Below are 14,631 nucleotides of genomic sequence, written 5' to 3'. Positions count from 1 at the left end.
CTGCATATCTCTCACATTTGATACTTTTAAATATCTTGATTTCCTTCAATATCTGAGATCCCTACAGGTCAGCAATGATAGGTTGATAGGTAAATTGGCCATTATAAATTGCCCCTACTATAGGTAGGTGGTAGGGAAATGTAGAGACAGGTGGGGATGTGGTAGGAATATGGGATTAGTATATCAAAGTAATTCATGACAACGCTACGTCATCGCCGGCGTCATCAGGATGCGCCGCGGTGTGCACATGCGCAGACGGTCTCATGCCCTCTGCGCATGCGCTGCGGTCCGGCTTGCCAGGACCGTTTTGCGCATGCGCAGATGACGTCATCGCGTTACGTCGTCTTCCTCGGGCAACGCGCCAGGTCGGCCTCTGCGCATGCGTCAAAGCTTCGGCGCGACTTTTTGAAAGTGGAAGGAGGAGAGGTTTCGTCGGACATTTTCTCGCATTTTATCTGAATTATTTATTCGTTTTGGAGACTTGCTTCATTTTTATTTGACACAGGAGATTGTTCCAAGGTAAGTTGCTCTGCCTTTGTAAGTTGCTTTGAAAACATTTCCATTGTCTGGGCCACCGCATGTTCTCCAGTCCCTGTTGTGAGTTGCTGTGTGCAGGCAGTACATGTGCTGCAACCTACCGTCTTAACGGTCACTTTCGTTTTTGTAACGTTTTAATGGAGTGCATTCTGTATTTCTTATCTCATCTCATGTTTCCCGTGAGGAGACTGGACTGGCTGCGGCAACAGACTCTCCGCTGGCAGCAAGGACTGGCTGATGAGATGGAGCCATTTACTATGCCCAACAATTGCCCGGAAGCACCTTCGGATGGAGGTGGCCACGCGCTGGACATCAGTCACGTGTCACAAACCCTGGATCCTGAGCGTCTCACCCCCTGGCCTAATGATCTGATGGACCATACATATGCCTGCCTGTTCAAAGCTCCACTTCCCCTACCTGCGGTACCCTCTCCTTGCTGCTCAGTTACACAGTCACCTGTTCCTACACCCATCAGAGCAGTGCACATGGGCACACAGCCACCTGTTTCCCCATCCGCCTTTGAAACAACCATGCAGAGCCTTGTGAGACTCCGCAATTGCCAGCTGCTGCCTGTCAAGCAGAGAGGGCGTCCAAAGGGGTCAAGCACTTGGGGAACATTCAGCAAGAAGAGACTGAGCACTAAAAGAAACAAGCATGCCGTGTCCAGTGGTAGCAGAAATGTGAATGCTCTTGCTGTGAACACAACTGGTGATACTAGTAGGCAGGATTAAATGGGAGCGGATGGGAAGACGCACGAGTAACATAACCACTAGCAGGGAACTGCTGGGCTAAATGGCCAGCTTTATGTTCATAGCCCAAAAGAAATGTGCTTCTTTTCCAGCACCCTCACATCATTCATGTTTTCCCTGAGAGCAGCATTGAACCATCACGAGATAGGGGCAGTAACATCATCCTGCCTCCTACAGCTGAGGTGGGTACTAAGTGATTCATTGGCAGTGTTATCAGTACATGCCTTTACCGCAGAGCATAAAGCATGCTCAACAGTAATTCCATTGGAGGGAGGGAAGCTCTGACACTGATGTTCTTTCCTTATTTCCTTTCATGTAAAATGTGCCCTTGAGAAAACAATCCTTGACACTTAAGGACGGCATTCAAGCAAAGGAGGCAGTGCAGGAGAGGATGCAAGGATGTGCTGATTCCTGCATCTGAGGTGGGTAATAAGTGCTTCATTGGCGACGTTATCAATTGGTGCCTTCACTGCAGAACTTAAAAAGGTATGCACAACAGTAATTTCAGTGGATGGAGGGAGGCAAGCTCTGACTCTGATTTGCTTTTCTTCTTTTCATGTAAAACATGCCGTCGAGAAAACAATCCTTGAGACTTAAGGTCAGCATTCAAGCAACGAAGGCAACTGGATCATGCTGCGGAGCTGGTCACGATGTGGAAAGGAACATTGCATTTATGGATGAATTGGGAATGCACATTGGGATGCGTTTGGGGAATATTCAACAAGAATAGACTGAGCTCAGACTCTTGTGACTTTGCCTTCTTCACATGGACAATACAGTAGTGGAATAGAGAGCCAAGTGTTCATTCACCACAAGGCTCTCCAGGAACAATCTCTTTAGCTGTGCATAGCAGAGACTCGGCCTGTCTGTCTAACGGGAATGCTGGAAACACAACACTCATGTATCCATGCACAGCAGATCCTCGGATGCTTAATGAACTTAATAAAACTTCTCAATAATTAACCCCAGAATTGTTGAGGCTTTGTTTTGCATGCTATTTCCCCGACTTTGCAACTGCACTTCAGATATTCAACTGTGGTGGAGGGGTGGAGGTAGGGGGTAGAGGGAGGGGTGGAGGTAGGGGGGTAGAGGGAGAGGTGGAGGTAGGGGGGTAGATGGAGAGGGGGGAGGGGTGGGGAGAGCAGAGAGGGGCGGGGAGAGGGAGCATGCAAAATGCAGGGACCAGACAGTTGCAATGCCTGAAGTACTGTGGAGAAGTAGGGGAGAAGCAACTGGATTGGGCATCCGCAGCTGGAGGGAACGGCTGAATGGAGAGGGCCGGGTGCGAGAGGCCGTAGAGAGCTGCGGGGAGCGAGTGTGCGAAGACCTCGGTGTCGCCGGGTCCAGGGACTGGCCGGTAAGTCTTTTGCTGTTGTGTTATTCGCGCATGCACAGAAAAAGGCGCTCCTCTTCCGCTCCGCTCCCCCCCCCACTCTCCCCCACCCCCCCACTCCCGCCCTTCCCCCCCTCCCTCCTCTTTCCCCCCCTCCCTCCTCTTTCCCCCCTCCCTCCTCTCTTTCCCCATTCCTCTCTTCCCCCCCCTCCTCTCCTCTCTTTCCCCCCCCTCCTCTCCTCTCTTTCCCCCCCCTCCTCTCCTCTCTTTCCCCCCCCCTCTCTTCCCCCCCCTCCTCTCTTTCCACCCCCCCCTCCTCTCTTTCCACCCCCCCCTCCTCTCTTTCCACCCCCCCTCCCTCCTCTCTTTCCCACCCCCCCCTCCCTCAACGCTGCTCTCCCCGGCCCCCGCGCTGCTCTCTCACTCCGGCCATTGTATACTGCCACGTGTTCGTTCGGTTGCCTCTGTGTGATTCTTTGAGCAGCGCCATCTTTAGTCCTGGCAGCTGCTACAGTCTCAATCTGTGACGTTTTCGTGGCACATGCTGTATTTGCGCATGTGCCAAAACAGCGCCACCTACCGTTCGCGTTGTCAACAAATGCGGTCTTAGTATATTTGGGTGGTTGATGGTTGGCACAGACTCGGTGGGCCGAAGGGTCTGTTTCAGTGCTGTATCTCTAAAACTAAAAACTAAAACAATGAGATTTTCCAGTTTATCTGCTGCCAGAAAAATGGTGGTCAGTGACTGGAGTCAGTGTTTTTTTGTTTGCTGCCAGAACATTTGGCTCCAGACAAATTGCATTGCCATAATATAAACAAAAGTCTAGATCTGAGATTAGAATTTCTGCTTTCCCATTACTTTGTAAGGAATTCCCTTAAGCACGTAACACAGGTAATTTCATTACAAAATCTCGAACTTCCAAACTCTGGTAGATCTTTGTTACAATGCTCTCTCTAAATCTCATTACAATTATATTGAATGGAACATATGATTTCTTGGCTCCAAAACATCAATTTTCAAATTTAAACATTTATTTAAATTAAATAATGCTTCTCTAATGTTGTAATACAAAGCAACTACTCCTCACTAAATCTTAGATTAATTCATATAATGATGCTCGACCTCTGTGCAGATCAGGATAAAGCAAGTGTGAATGAGCCTACTAAACTCACTATCTTGCATTGAAGCTGATCTTTTGTTTGACTGAAGCCAGTAAAGCCCTTAAAGATGTTTACATATTGAGAGTAGGCAGGACATTCATATAATTTGAATAACAAAGTGGCAATCTTGTCGGCAGTGTTGGAATGAGACAGTCTTTCTCTACTGATATCCTGACTCTTGATGGATGGGTACATTAGAAATGTTAACCTGTCTTTTCACTTCATACATCTAACAGACCTGCTATATATTTCTCACATTCTCTGCTTTCATTTTATTTTGAACATAGCTGTTTTTCACTGTGTAAATGGAATGATTCAAATACATTAGCAGCTCTTTTGACTTTCAATGAGTAGATGCACCAGGTGATTAAGCATTGAGTTATATAGACCAATAAAGTCTTAGCCTCAATTACTAGCCTACTTAGCCAGCTGATACCAATTGGGAGAAGGAAACAGCAGTGTCAGGCAACAATTGGCCTGGTCTTGGAATGAAAAATTAACTAGTTCCCTATCCATTATCCAATGATCCTACACTGGAATGTACATGTCGGTGGATGATAAGTGACAACAACATCAGGCCTGGCTCCGATAGCCCTGCAGTGGAATAGTTGACTGACGCACACTGCACAAGCTCATGCAAGAGTGATTACTTGGGCTGACAGTGCTCATGGAAATGGATATCAACATGAATCACTTTCCTAAAAGGAAATTTAGGAGGAAAACTAACTTCCTCCGGTGATAGGTCAATGAGTTTACTCAGTGAGTAGCTGCAGACTCTTTTATATTACGGACTCCACGATATAAACCATCCAAGCTTATGGCGGATGCCACGTATATCAAGCAAATGGTGCTAAACCATTTGGACTGAAGTCAACAGATACTTTTCTGGCCACAGATGGGCTGGGAATTCTCATTGCTGGCCTGTACGGGCTTCCCCTGATATCAAGTCTATAATACATTAATCATGCTGGCAATTCAATAAGCTTTTTCCACTTTGTTATCGTACTGTATTTGTATTTAAATCCCTCCATGGATCATTCTAAGATTTGTTTTCCACCCTTTCACCCCGGGTCTCAGTGGGTTTTAGAGTTAGCTTTAGTGGTTGCCAGGGGTTGTGCCATTCACTGGTCAACTGGTAGGACAGGAGGTTGTCCACGATGTTGGAAATGAATAGAGCGATCAGTTCCGGAGGGATATAGTCAAATACGGGGTGGTGTATACTCAATCTGGAGGGAATCTCACCTTCTGTGGAGCTTCAACAATCAGGTGTGGAGTGATGCTTTCCTGTGAGAGTAAGTGAGTGCACCCAACCCGGTTCAGTGTTCCCGGTCCTCTGTTACAGAGGAAGACCTTACTGTAAAAGATGATGCACCATCCAACATTTATGGGAGGCTAATCACATTAACACCATCGCACCCACTAAAAGCTATAGGGACTGTACCTTATTTTAGTTGTTGCAGGCTAGGGATACTGGCCTGCACTTTCCACTCTATTTACACCACCATTTTGTTCTGATCTGCATGTAGCCCATGGTAGGCCAGATCATACACATGGTCACCAACCACTAAAAGAATTTAAAGTTAATATCTCTACCTTTTTTCTTGATCATCCTGTGTATCAGCTACTTTACCAATTGGCATGAGTCTCTTGTCCCGAGGGACCTAACAACAGAACAGAATCCAAGTATGAATATAACAGCAGGTCCAGAAGACTGAATGGAAACCAATAACTGGTATTTATAAGCGGACAGACCTTGTAGTAATCATAAAGCAATCCTAAAGCAGCAGCACTATCTTCATCACCATTGATGCTCATCATCGCTTTTGTGGCAGCTGTCAATGGGTTTTCGAGGTATGACTTCCAGGCTTCATCTTCACTTGTATAGGCATGCCTGGGATGGAAGTTTGTGTCATTCTGTAGTACTACCACCAAGCGCTTGCTGCTGGCAAAAGAAGAGAATCGGTTCAATCATTGTTTGGTGCATATCTGATCAGATATTACTATGGGTATGATAAGTGTAGTGGCTGTATTAATAGACCCTGCGACCAGAGGTCACAATTTCAAATTCTACCAAAGAAAGGTGTGAAACTGACTTCAATAAATTTGATAATTTGAGGGTTGGCAGCAGACAGAAGAAAATCACCATGAAAGCTATTGGATAGTCTTAAAACCTGTCAATGCGACTAGATCTGGCCCACCCAAGACTCTCAATCACCTAGCGAACTACTCAGTTGCAAAATCAATTGTATCACCTTCTCAGGGTAACTGGAGACTGGCAATAAATGTAGCCTTATCACCACATTCACATCCTGAGAACAAATATTTTGTCGATAACATGGTAGATATTTTTCTTCAGTGGTGGTGGTAAATGTATATTATCACATCATTACGCCCTGTCTGACATTCAGTTCTATTGAAGTTAATGAAATTGAATGTCGGGCAGGACGTATAATGGGCGGCCAGCATGACAGCACCTGATTTGCACTCCCGGCCAAGGCGATGTTCTACCTCAGCAAGTACACTGTAGGAACAATCCTTTTTGATTTAGCATACATTGTGATTATATTGGTAATCTTTGGCTTGAATCACTGATTTGTAGAAATATTCTATTGAAAATACAGATACTGGAGGAATAAAGTGAGGTGACACCTTTCGTTGTGCCCTAAATCAAACTTAAAAAATACAGATCTGATCCGGGTTCGAAATTGGGCTCGATAGCATGCGTTGTTTGAGCACTACTGGTACCCTATGGGGATCAATATGGTGTCTGATGCAAACACGCACACCTGCCATGAATCGCGGCGGATGCCATATTGAAGGCTTTGGCGTGTGCACTCAGCAAATGCCTGCTGGACGTATGCAGAGCAGGCAGTTCATGACGTAAATCTGCTGCCATTTTGGAGTTCAAAACTCTAGCCAATGCCATCTCTTAACTTTGCACAGCTGGGCACACGTTAAGCAGCAGGAGGAACCCTTCCCCCCACCCCCCCCCCCCCAGCCCCCCTGCACACCCCAACTCCACCAACACTCGGGATCATCAACTACCTACAGGTTTACTAGCTCGTTGCCTTCTTCTGGCTGTTGCTACAATTTTACAAGTATTTGCTGCTTTTCATAGTTGTTTCATGTCTACAAGGAGAGGTGTGGCAAGTGCTGAAGGACTTTTTCCTGACTTCAAGAGTTCTGCACAAACCAATTGCTCCCAGATACGGGTGCACTAGTAGGCCCTCCCCTTGATACAGAGCATCACTGGGAGAATGAGCAGAGGCCATGCAGAGGAGGACAAGTTGCTAGAAGAGGAAGGATAAAAAGGAAAACAAAAGGAAGAACAGGAAGAGAAGCAAGAGGCAACCTAGACAGCCCCTTTCTGCCTGTGCTATACATGAAGAACTACTTCGAGTGAGATACCAGTAACTGTTACCCCAATTCCCCATTCACCAGCAGTCCCACTCTCTTTACCTTCCCTATGTCACTAAACATCAGTGTAGTCTTGGCCACAGTCCAAAAATAAAATCCAAAACTAAATAAATATTCCAAAACAAATTTATAAATGAAATAATGCCACACTGCATACAAACTTAAACTAATCATCCTTAGTACCTGTTTTCGATGTGCCTTTGCCCATCCTCATGCTCCTGTGCTCTGCTACCACAATGGCTGCAGAATGGCTGGTGGAAGGCTGCTGACTTTCAGTGGAGAAGACTGCAGATGGACTTACAGGACAGCCGCTAGCAGCTCTGGGCCCAGAAAGCCCAGCTTCAGATTGCACCACTATGGCTTGGCTGTCAACAATCGAGGCCCGCTGCCTGACAGGCAGCATGAGCACTGGCAGAGTGGCAGGGGTGGGAGCACAAATGCTGTTAGCTTGAGAGAGGACAGCAGGTTCGTAGCCTGTGAAACCAGTCACTCACCTGGGGTGGCACCTCAGCAATCCTGGGACAGATGCTGGACTGCTGTGACACCCTACAGCCTCCTTTGAATACTGGTATTCGCAACCATAATGGCAGCAGTCTGAGCTTGCACTGCAGCACCCCGACACTAAGTCACTTCTGCTTGCACTGCAATGGAAGCCGAGACATCAGCCATCAGACGCTACATCATGGTTGGATCCACAAAGTGTGCTAATGGAGTTGGCCACTATTTCCATGCTGGAAAGGATGGGCTCCAAGCTCTGCACAAAGCCCTGTGCCAAGTTGATGCCTCCTCCAAGCTCCTTAACATTGCGCATAGGCTTTCTGGCAGGCTTCCCAATGCTTAAGCATTTCATTGTGCAAACTCATTAGCCTTCTTCTGTCACCTGGCCCATCGAAGTCCTCATTCAAGTCCTCTATAGCAGAACTCATGTGCAACCTCGCCCTCCAGCAAGCTGGCATTTATGCTATCCTTGCCCCCTGGCTGGCTGCAGGCCACTCGTGCACCTCACCACATGCATATCCCGCCTCTATGCTATCCTCCAAATTATGTGCAGTGTCAGTATCTGAGCTGGTGGCTGCGAGTGAGAGATTGAGTGACCATGCGTCTTCATCATCACTGTCTACTTGCTGTTCCTCCACTGCCTGGCCAGATTGCATATCTTGGGCACCTGAAGGCACAAGGCTAAAGTTGTGGTGAGGGGTGGGAGGAGAAGTAAGAGGTGCATACTTACACTATCTACAGCTTGTAAATCAAAAGACAGTGTGGGATGTGGGGAAAGTGTGATATCAAAAGGAGGATGAGGATACTGTCATCTTCAATTGAAACCTGACTGCTTGCCATGGGCTCAGCAACTGTCATTCTAATAATGACAAGCACTGTCTTCTCCAGTTGTGCACCACCTTCCTCTTCAGGAGAGAAGGAAATGTGTCAGTGAGTGTCATGCAATCTGTTTGGGTGATGTAGCTGTCATGGTTATATAGCTGGTAGAGTGTGCAAGCTGTGAGTTGTGAGTGTGAGGCTTGCAGCAATGCTAGGTGTGTAGGTGCGGTGAAGCATATGAATGTCAGATATGAGTCCCAATTGATGGAAATTGTTGGTAGGTGAGTGAGAGGGGTGTGGTGAATTGAGGAGTGTCTGTGGCTAGTGCTGCAGTTGGTACAATATGGCATTTGAAGTTACATTCTCTGACCATGACTGCTTGTATACGAACATACGAACTTACGAATTAGGAGCAGGAGTAGGCCATTTTCATGGCTGAACTGATTATTCCACATTTCCACCTACCCCCGATAACCTTCCACCCTCTTGCTTATCAAGAATCTATCTACCTCTGCCTTAAAAATATTCAAAGACTCTGCTTCCACCACCTTTTGAGGAAGAGAATTCCAAAGACTCATGACCCTCTCAGAGAAAAAATTTCTCCTCATCTCTGTCTTAAATGGGCGACCCCTTATTTTTAAACAGTGACCCCTAGTTCTAGATTCTCCCACAAGAGGAAACATCCTTTCCACATCCACCCTGTCAAGACCCCTCAGAATTTTATATGTTTCAACCAAGTCGCCTCTTACTCATCTAAATTCCAGTGAATACAAGCCTAGCCTGTCCAATCTTTCCTCGTAAGATAGCCCGCCCATTCCAGGTATTAGTCTAGTAAACCTTCTCTGTACTGCCTCCAATGCATTTACATCCTTCCTTAAATAAGGAGAGCAGTACTTTACACAGTACTCCAGATGTGGTCTCACCAATGCCCTGTATTGCTGAAGCATAACCTCCCTACCTTTGTATTCAATTCCCCTCGCGATAAACGATAACATTTTATTAGCTTTCCTAATTATGTGCTGTACCTGCATATGAACCTTTTGCGATTCATGCACTAATACAACCAGATCCCTCTGCATCTCAGAGCTCTGCAATCTCTCACCATTTAGATAATATGCTTCTTTTTTATTCTTCCTGCCAAAGGGAATGATTTCACACTTTCCTACATTATACTCAATTTGCCAGGTCTTTGCCCACTCACTTAAAATATCTATATCCCTTTGTAGCCCCCTTATATCCTCTTCACAAGTTACTTTCCTATCTATCTTTGTGTCATCAGCAAATTTAGCAACATTTCAGTTCCTTCATCTCAGTCATTTATATAAATTATAAAAAGTTGAGGCCCTTGCACAGATCCCTGTAGCATACCACTCATTACATCTTGCCAACCAGAAAATGACTCATTTATGCCTACTCTCTGTTTCTAGTTAGCTAGCCAATCTTCTATCCATGTCAATATGTTACCCCCTACACCATTATTTTCTGCAATAACCTTTGATGTGGCACCTTATCAAATGCCTTCTGGAAATCTAAGTACAATACATCCACCGGTTCCCCTATATCCACAGCACATGTAACTCCCTCAAAGAACTCTAATAAATTGGTTAAACATGATTTCCCTTTCACAAAACCATATTCACTCTGCCTGATTACCTTGAATTTTTCTAAATGCCCTGCTATAGTCTTTAATAACTGCTTCTAACGTTTTCCCTAAGACAGATGTTAAGCTAACTGGCCTGTAGTTTCCGGCTTTCAGTCTCCCTCCCTTTTTGAATAAAATAGTTACATTGGCTATTTTCCAATCTAACGGAACCTTCCCCGAATCTAGGGAATTTTGGAAAATTAAAACTAACACATCAACCATCTCACTAGCCACTTCTTTTAACATGAGGACATTGAGCTTCTTGCATTCGTGCTTGCAGGTCCTTGGGGCTAGACTCCTGACATTGACCTCCACGGTTATCTGCTCTCACTGCCTTCTGAGCGGGAGTCTGGAGGGCCTCTTGCCCCCTGGTGGTTATCGGACATTTCTCCTTCTTTCCACCTCTTCTACCAAGGCCACCAGTGCAGCGTCCAACAACCACAGAACTAGTTGTCTCCCATGTTGTGCCATTCTTCACTGTTTGCCAGGTCAGATTCACTTCCTGCATCACTACCAACACCTGTTCTAGCAAGAGTGTACCTGCTCTTTAAGAGGTGCACACATGCTACCTTTAAGTAGTGCCAGGAAGTTACGATTTTGTGCTCCCTGCTGATGCGTGCAGCGAATGAACAGTTAGTGCTGACAGCACACAGCAATAAGTCTAATGAGCAGGCAGCATGAAATTTGCATGCGTATCACAACCCGTTATCAGTGGGCTATCCAAGTTATCCTCATTTACAGAAAGTGATGTACACATGGACACTAAACCCTGAGCCCCCGTCTTTTTTTTCACTTGAAAGATAAATTGGTTCATTTTATTGCATTTATTAACATTTCTCCCCTCCATACCATGTACCTGACAGACAGGGAGAACAGCTGACCTACAACTTGGCTTTTGTCAATGTATCTCAACTAAGCTGGTAAGAGAACTGCTGGAGGTGACTCACCAACAGTTCATTAGATTGTAGTAATTTGAAAACCACAGAAATATTCTAGACATGAGCTAAACATCTATTTAAAAATAATGGAACTCTGGAGTTGCCATGGCAGAGGGTCAGACCTGGAACCAGTTCAGTTAATCTGACTGTGGATTTTTACTGGAACTTTGATAGAAAACTGACCAGCAGAGCTAAACAGTAAGTACTGAAATAATAAATCTAACATGTGCAAGGTTATTTTTGGACAATTTCTTTTCTTATGAGGAAAGGTTGGACAGGTTGGGTCTGTATTCATTGGAGTTTAGAAGGATGAGAGGTGATGGTATTGAAATATATAAAATTTATATATAAATATATATATTAAAGGCAGCACAGTGGCGCAGTGGTTAGCACCGCAGCCTCACAGCTCCAGTGACCCGGGTTCAATTCTGGGTACTGCCTGTGTGGAGTTTGCAAGTTCTCCCTGTGTCTGCGTGGGTTTCCTCCGGGTGCTCCGGTTTCCTCCCACATGCCAAAGACTTGCAGGTTGATAGGTTAATTAGCCATTATAAATTGCCCCTAGTATAGGTAGGTGGTAGGGAAATATAGGGACAGGTGGGGATGTGGTAGGAATATGGAATTAGTGTTTTCTTCTTTTCTTTTGGGCCTCCTTATCTCGAGAGACAATGGATACGCGCCTGGAGGTGGTCAGTGGTTTGTGAAGCAGCGCCTGGAGTGGCTATAAAGGCCAATTCTGGAGTGACAGGCTCTTCCACAGGTGCTGCAGAGAAATTTGTTTGTTGGGGCTGTTGCACAGTTGGCTCTCCCCTTGCGCCTCTGTCTTTTTTCCTGCCAACTACTAAGTCTCTTCGACTCGCCACAATTTAGCCCTGTCTTTATGGAATTAGTGTAGAATTAGTATAAATGGGTGGTTGATGGTCGGCACATACTCGGTGGGCCGAAGGGCCTGTTTCAGTGCTGTATCTCTAAACTAAACTAAACTGAGGGGACTTGACAGGGTGGATGTGGAAAGGATGTTTCCCCTTGTGAGAGAGACTAAAACTAGGGGGCACAGTTTACAAATAAGGGGTCTCCCATTTAGGACAGAGATGAGGAGAATTTTTTCTCTCAGAGGGAGAGCAGTGGAGGCAGGGTCATTGAATTTTTTAAGGCAGAGATAGACAGATTCTTGACAAACAAGGGAGTCAAATGGTATTGGGGGTAGGCAGGAAAGTGGTGTCGAGTCCACAAACTGATCAGCCATGATCTTATGGAATGGCGGTGCAGGCTCGAGGGGCCGAATGGCCTACTCCCTATCCTAGTTTGTATGTTTGTATGTAATTAAAGGCCATACTGAAAACCAGGCTCTTAATGACAGTCAAGCATTTTTTTTTAAATTGGTAAACCTAATTGGACTACAATGACCCATAGTGCAAGACAATACTAAGGATGAAAAACGTAGGAAAGGCAGTGGTGACTCGATGGAGTCAGCCTTGGAAAACTGAGTAAGGTAAGACGGTCCACAGTTCTGAGTTCCTCGGACGGAATCAGTGAGGCAATAGTTCTTGATCTCAAAACTTTGAGAATCCAAGAAACAAGATCATGTTAAACCTGTTTTTGGAGCTTAGCAGGAGTAAGGGAGGAAAATTTAGAGAAATAGTAGCATAGACAGCTCAGAATGTGGAATGGGAGAGAAGGGAAGGAAGAGAAAAGGAAGAATTGAGACAGACAGACACACAAGAAAGTCTGCGATAGGGAAAGGAAAAGAGAGGACACAGCAGTGGAGGTGGGAGAATTCACAAGGGACCACACGTCAGCAAGGAGTCAATGCTTTCAGCTATCATTGCCCATGAGAGATACTAAACAGCTTAGAAGAGTTAGTTACTCAGTAGAGCAATATCAGGATCATGAAACAAAAGCTGCCATTGCTTGTGCTGGAAGAGGGTTTTTAAAAATTTTGGATAAATATCAAACATTAACTTTCTATTGGCCTGTATGAAAAATGGTTGAAGTGAAAAGAAAGTTTTATGAGTGAGAGTCAGGGAAATTTGGTCACATAGAATACCTGGCCCACTTGAAGTTAACAATTCTTAGAATTTTCAATGTTATTTTCTCACACTTCACTAGGAGCCTACCATCGCTCACTTTATGAAGATTTTACAGTCCTCCACCCCTACATATGCTACACATGAGTATTGGACAGGCCAACTGAGCTGTTTACTGACCTTTGCTACCCTTGTATTTCATTCTGCCTTCTACCTAGTAAAACAAACCTTTAAACATACAAAGCTCCCCCTCTCCCCAACTTTGATGGTACTGACGTCATAGTTTTAGGCAGTCATTTCCATTCCCCTCCCCCAACAAGCATCACACCTAAATAGTCATTATTCATGGGCAAATCTGGGCAGTAAACATCATCAGACCACTTGATCATAGGGGGAGCATCACTAAATGAGCTCACGTGACAACCACACATGCACAGTTTCCAGCTAGGAAGTTACTGAACAGTCATCAGTAAAGGGATAGCCATTCCTAGAGTTCTGAGGTCATAAGAACATAAGAACTAGGAGCAGGAGTAGGCAATTCAGCCCCTCGAGCCTGCTCCGCCATTCAATACGATATGGCTGATCTCATTTCGGCCTCAACTCCACTTTCCCGCCCGTTCTCCATAACCCTTCAACCCATTACTAATTAAAGTCTGTCTATCTCCTCCTTAAATTTACTCAATGACCCGGCATCCACCGCACTCTGGGGTAGTGAAATCCACAGACTCACGACGCTTTGAGAGAAGTAATTTCTCCTCATCTCTGTTTTAAATCTGCTACCCCTTATCCTAAAACTATGACCTCTCGTTCTAGATTGCCCCACAAGAGGAAACATCCTCTCTACATCTACTTTGTCAATCCCCTTAATCATCTTATATACCTCAATTAGATCTCCTCTCATTCTTCTAAACTCTAGAGAGTAAAGGCCTAAACTGCTCAATCTCTCTTCATAAGACAAACCCCCCATCACTGGAATCAAACTAGTGAACCTCCTCTGAACTGCCTCCAATGCAAGCACATCCCTCCTCAAGTAAGGGGACCAAAACTGTACGCAATATTCCAAGTGCAGTCTCACTATAGCCTTGTACAGTTGCAGCAACACTTCCCCACCTTTTATACTCTATTCCTTTAGCAATAAATGCCAAAATTCCATTTGCCTTCCTTATTACTTGTTGCACCTGCCTACTAGTTTTCTGTGATTCATGCACGAGGACACCCAGATCCCTCTGCACCAAAGCACTCTGAATTTTCTCTCCATTTAGATAATAATTTGCCTTTCTATTATTCAGACCAAAATGGATAACCTCACACTTATCCACGTTAAACTCCAACTGCCAAATGTTGGCCCATTCACCTAACCTATCCATATCCATTTGTAAATTTCTTATTTCTTTATTGCAACTTACTATCCCACCTATTTTAGCGTCAATTGTAGTGGTCCAACAGCTACCATGAGCTGTTGGGTTTAGTTGTATTAGTAGCGTTGCAGGACGTTCTGGAGGAAGTCTTAGAC

General features: G+C 45.2%; 1 protein-coding gene across 2 annotated transcripts in view; it reads right to left on the bottom strand.

Annotated features, from left to right (window-relative positions):
• The window catches only part of grhl2b (grainyhead-like transcription factor 2b), a 212,082-nt gene that overhangs the window by 155,246 nt on the left and 42,205 nt on the right, over positions 1–14,631 (bottom strand). For both annotated transcript variants that reach the window (XM_068032382.1, XM_068032383.1), the window contains exons 2-3: positions 5,533–5,719; positions 5,374–5,441 (exon numbers count right to left, since the gene is read on the bottom strand). In XM_068032382.1, the coding sequence (XP_067888483.1) occupies positions 5,374–5,441; positions 5,533–5,719 (255 nt within the window). The remainder of the gene's footprint in view (positions 1–5,373; positions 5,442–5,532; positions 5,720–14,631) is intronic.

This window comes from Heterodontus francisci, chromosome 5 (assembly GCF_036365525.1).
Source record: "Heterodontus francisci isolate sHetFra1 chromosome 5, sHetFra1.hap1, whole genome shotgun sequence".
NCBI lineage: Eukaryota > Metazoa > Chordata > Chondrichthyes > Heterodontiformes > Heterodontidae > Heterodontus > Heterodontus francisci.
This window is presented reverse-complemented; position numbering and strand designations above follow the sequence as displayed.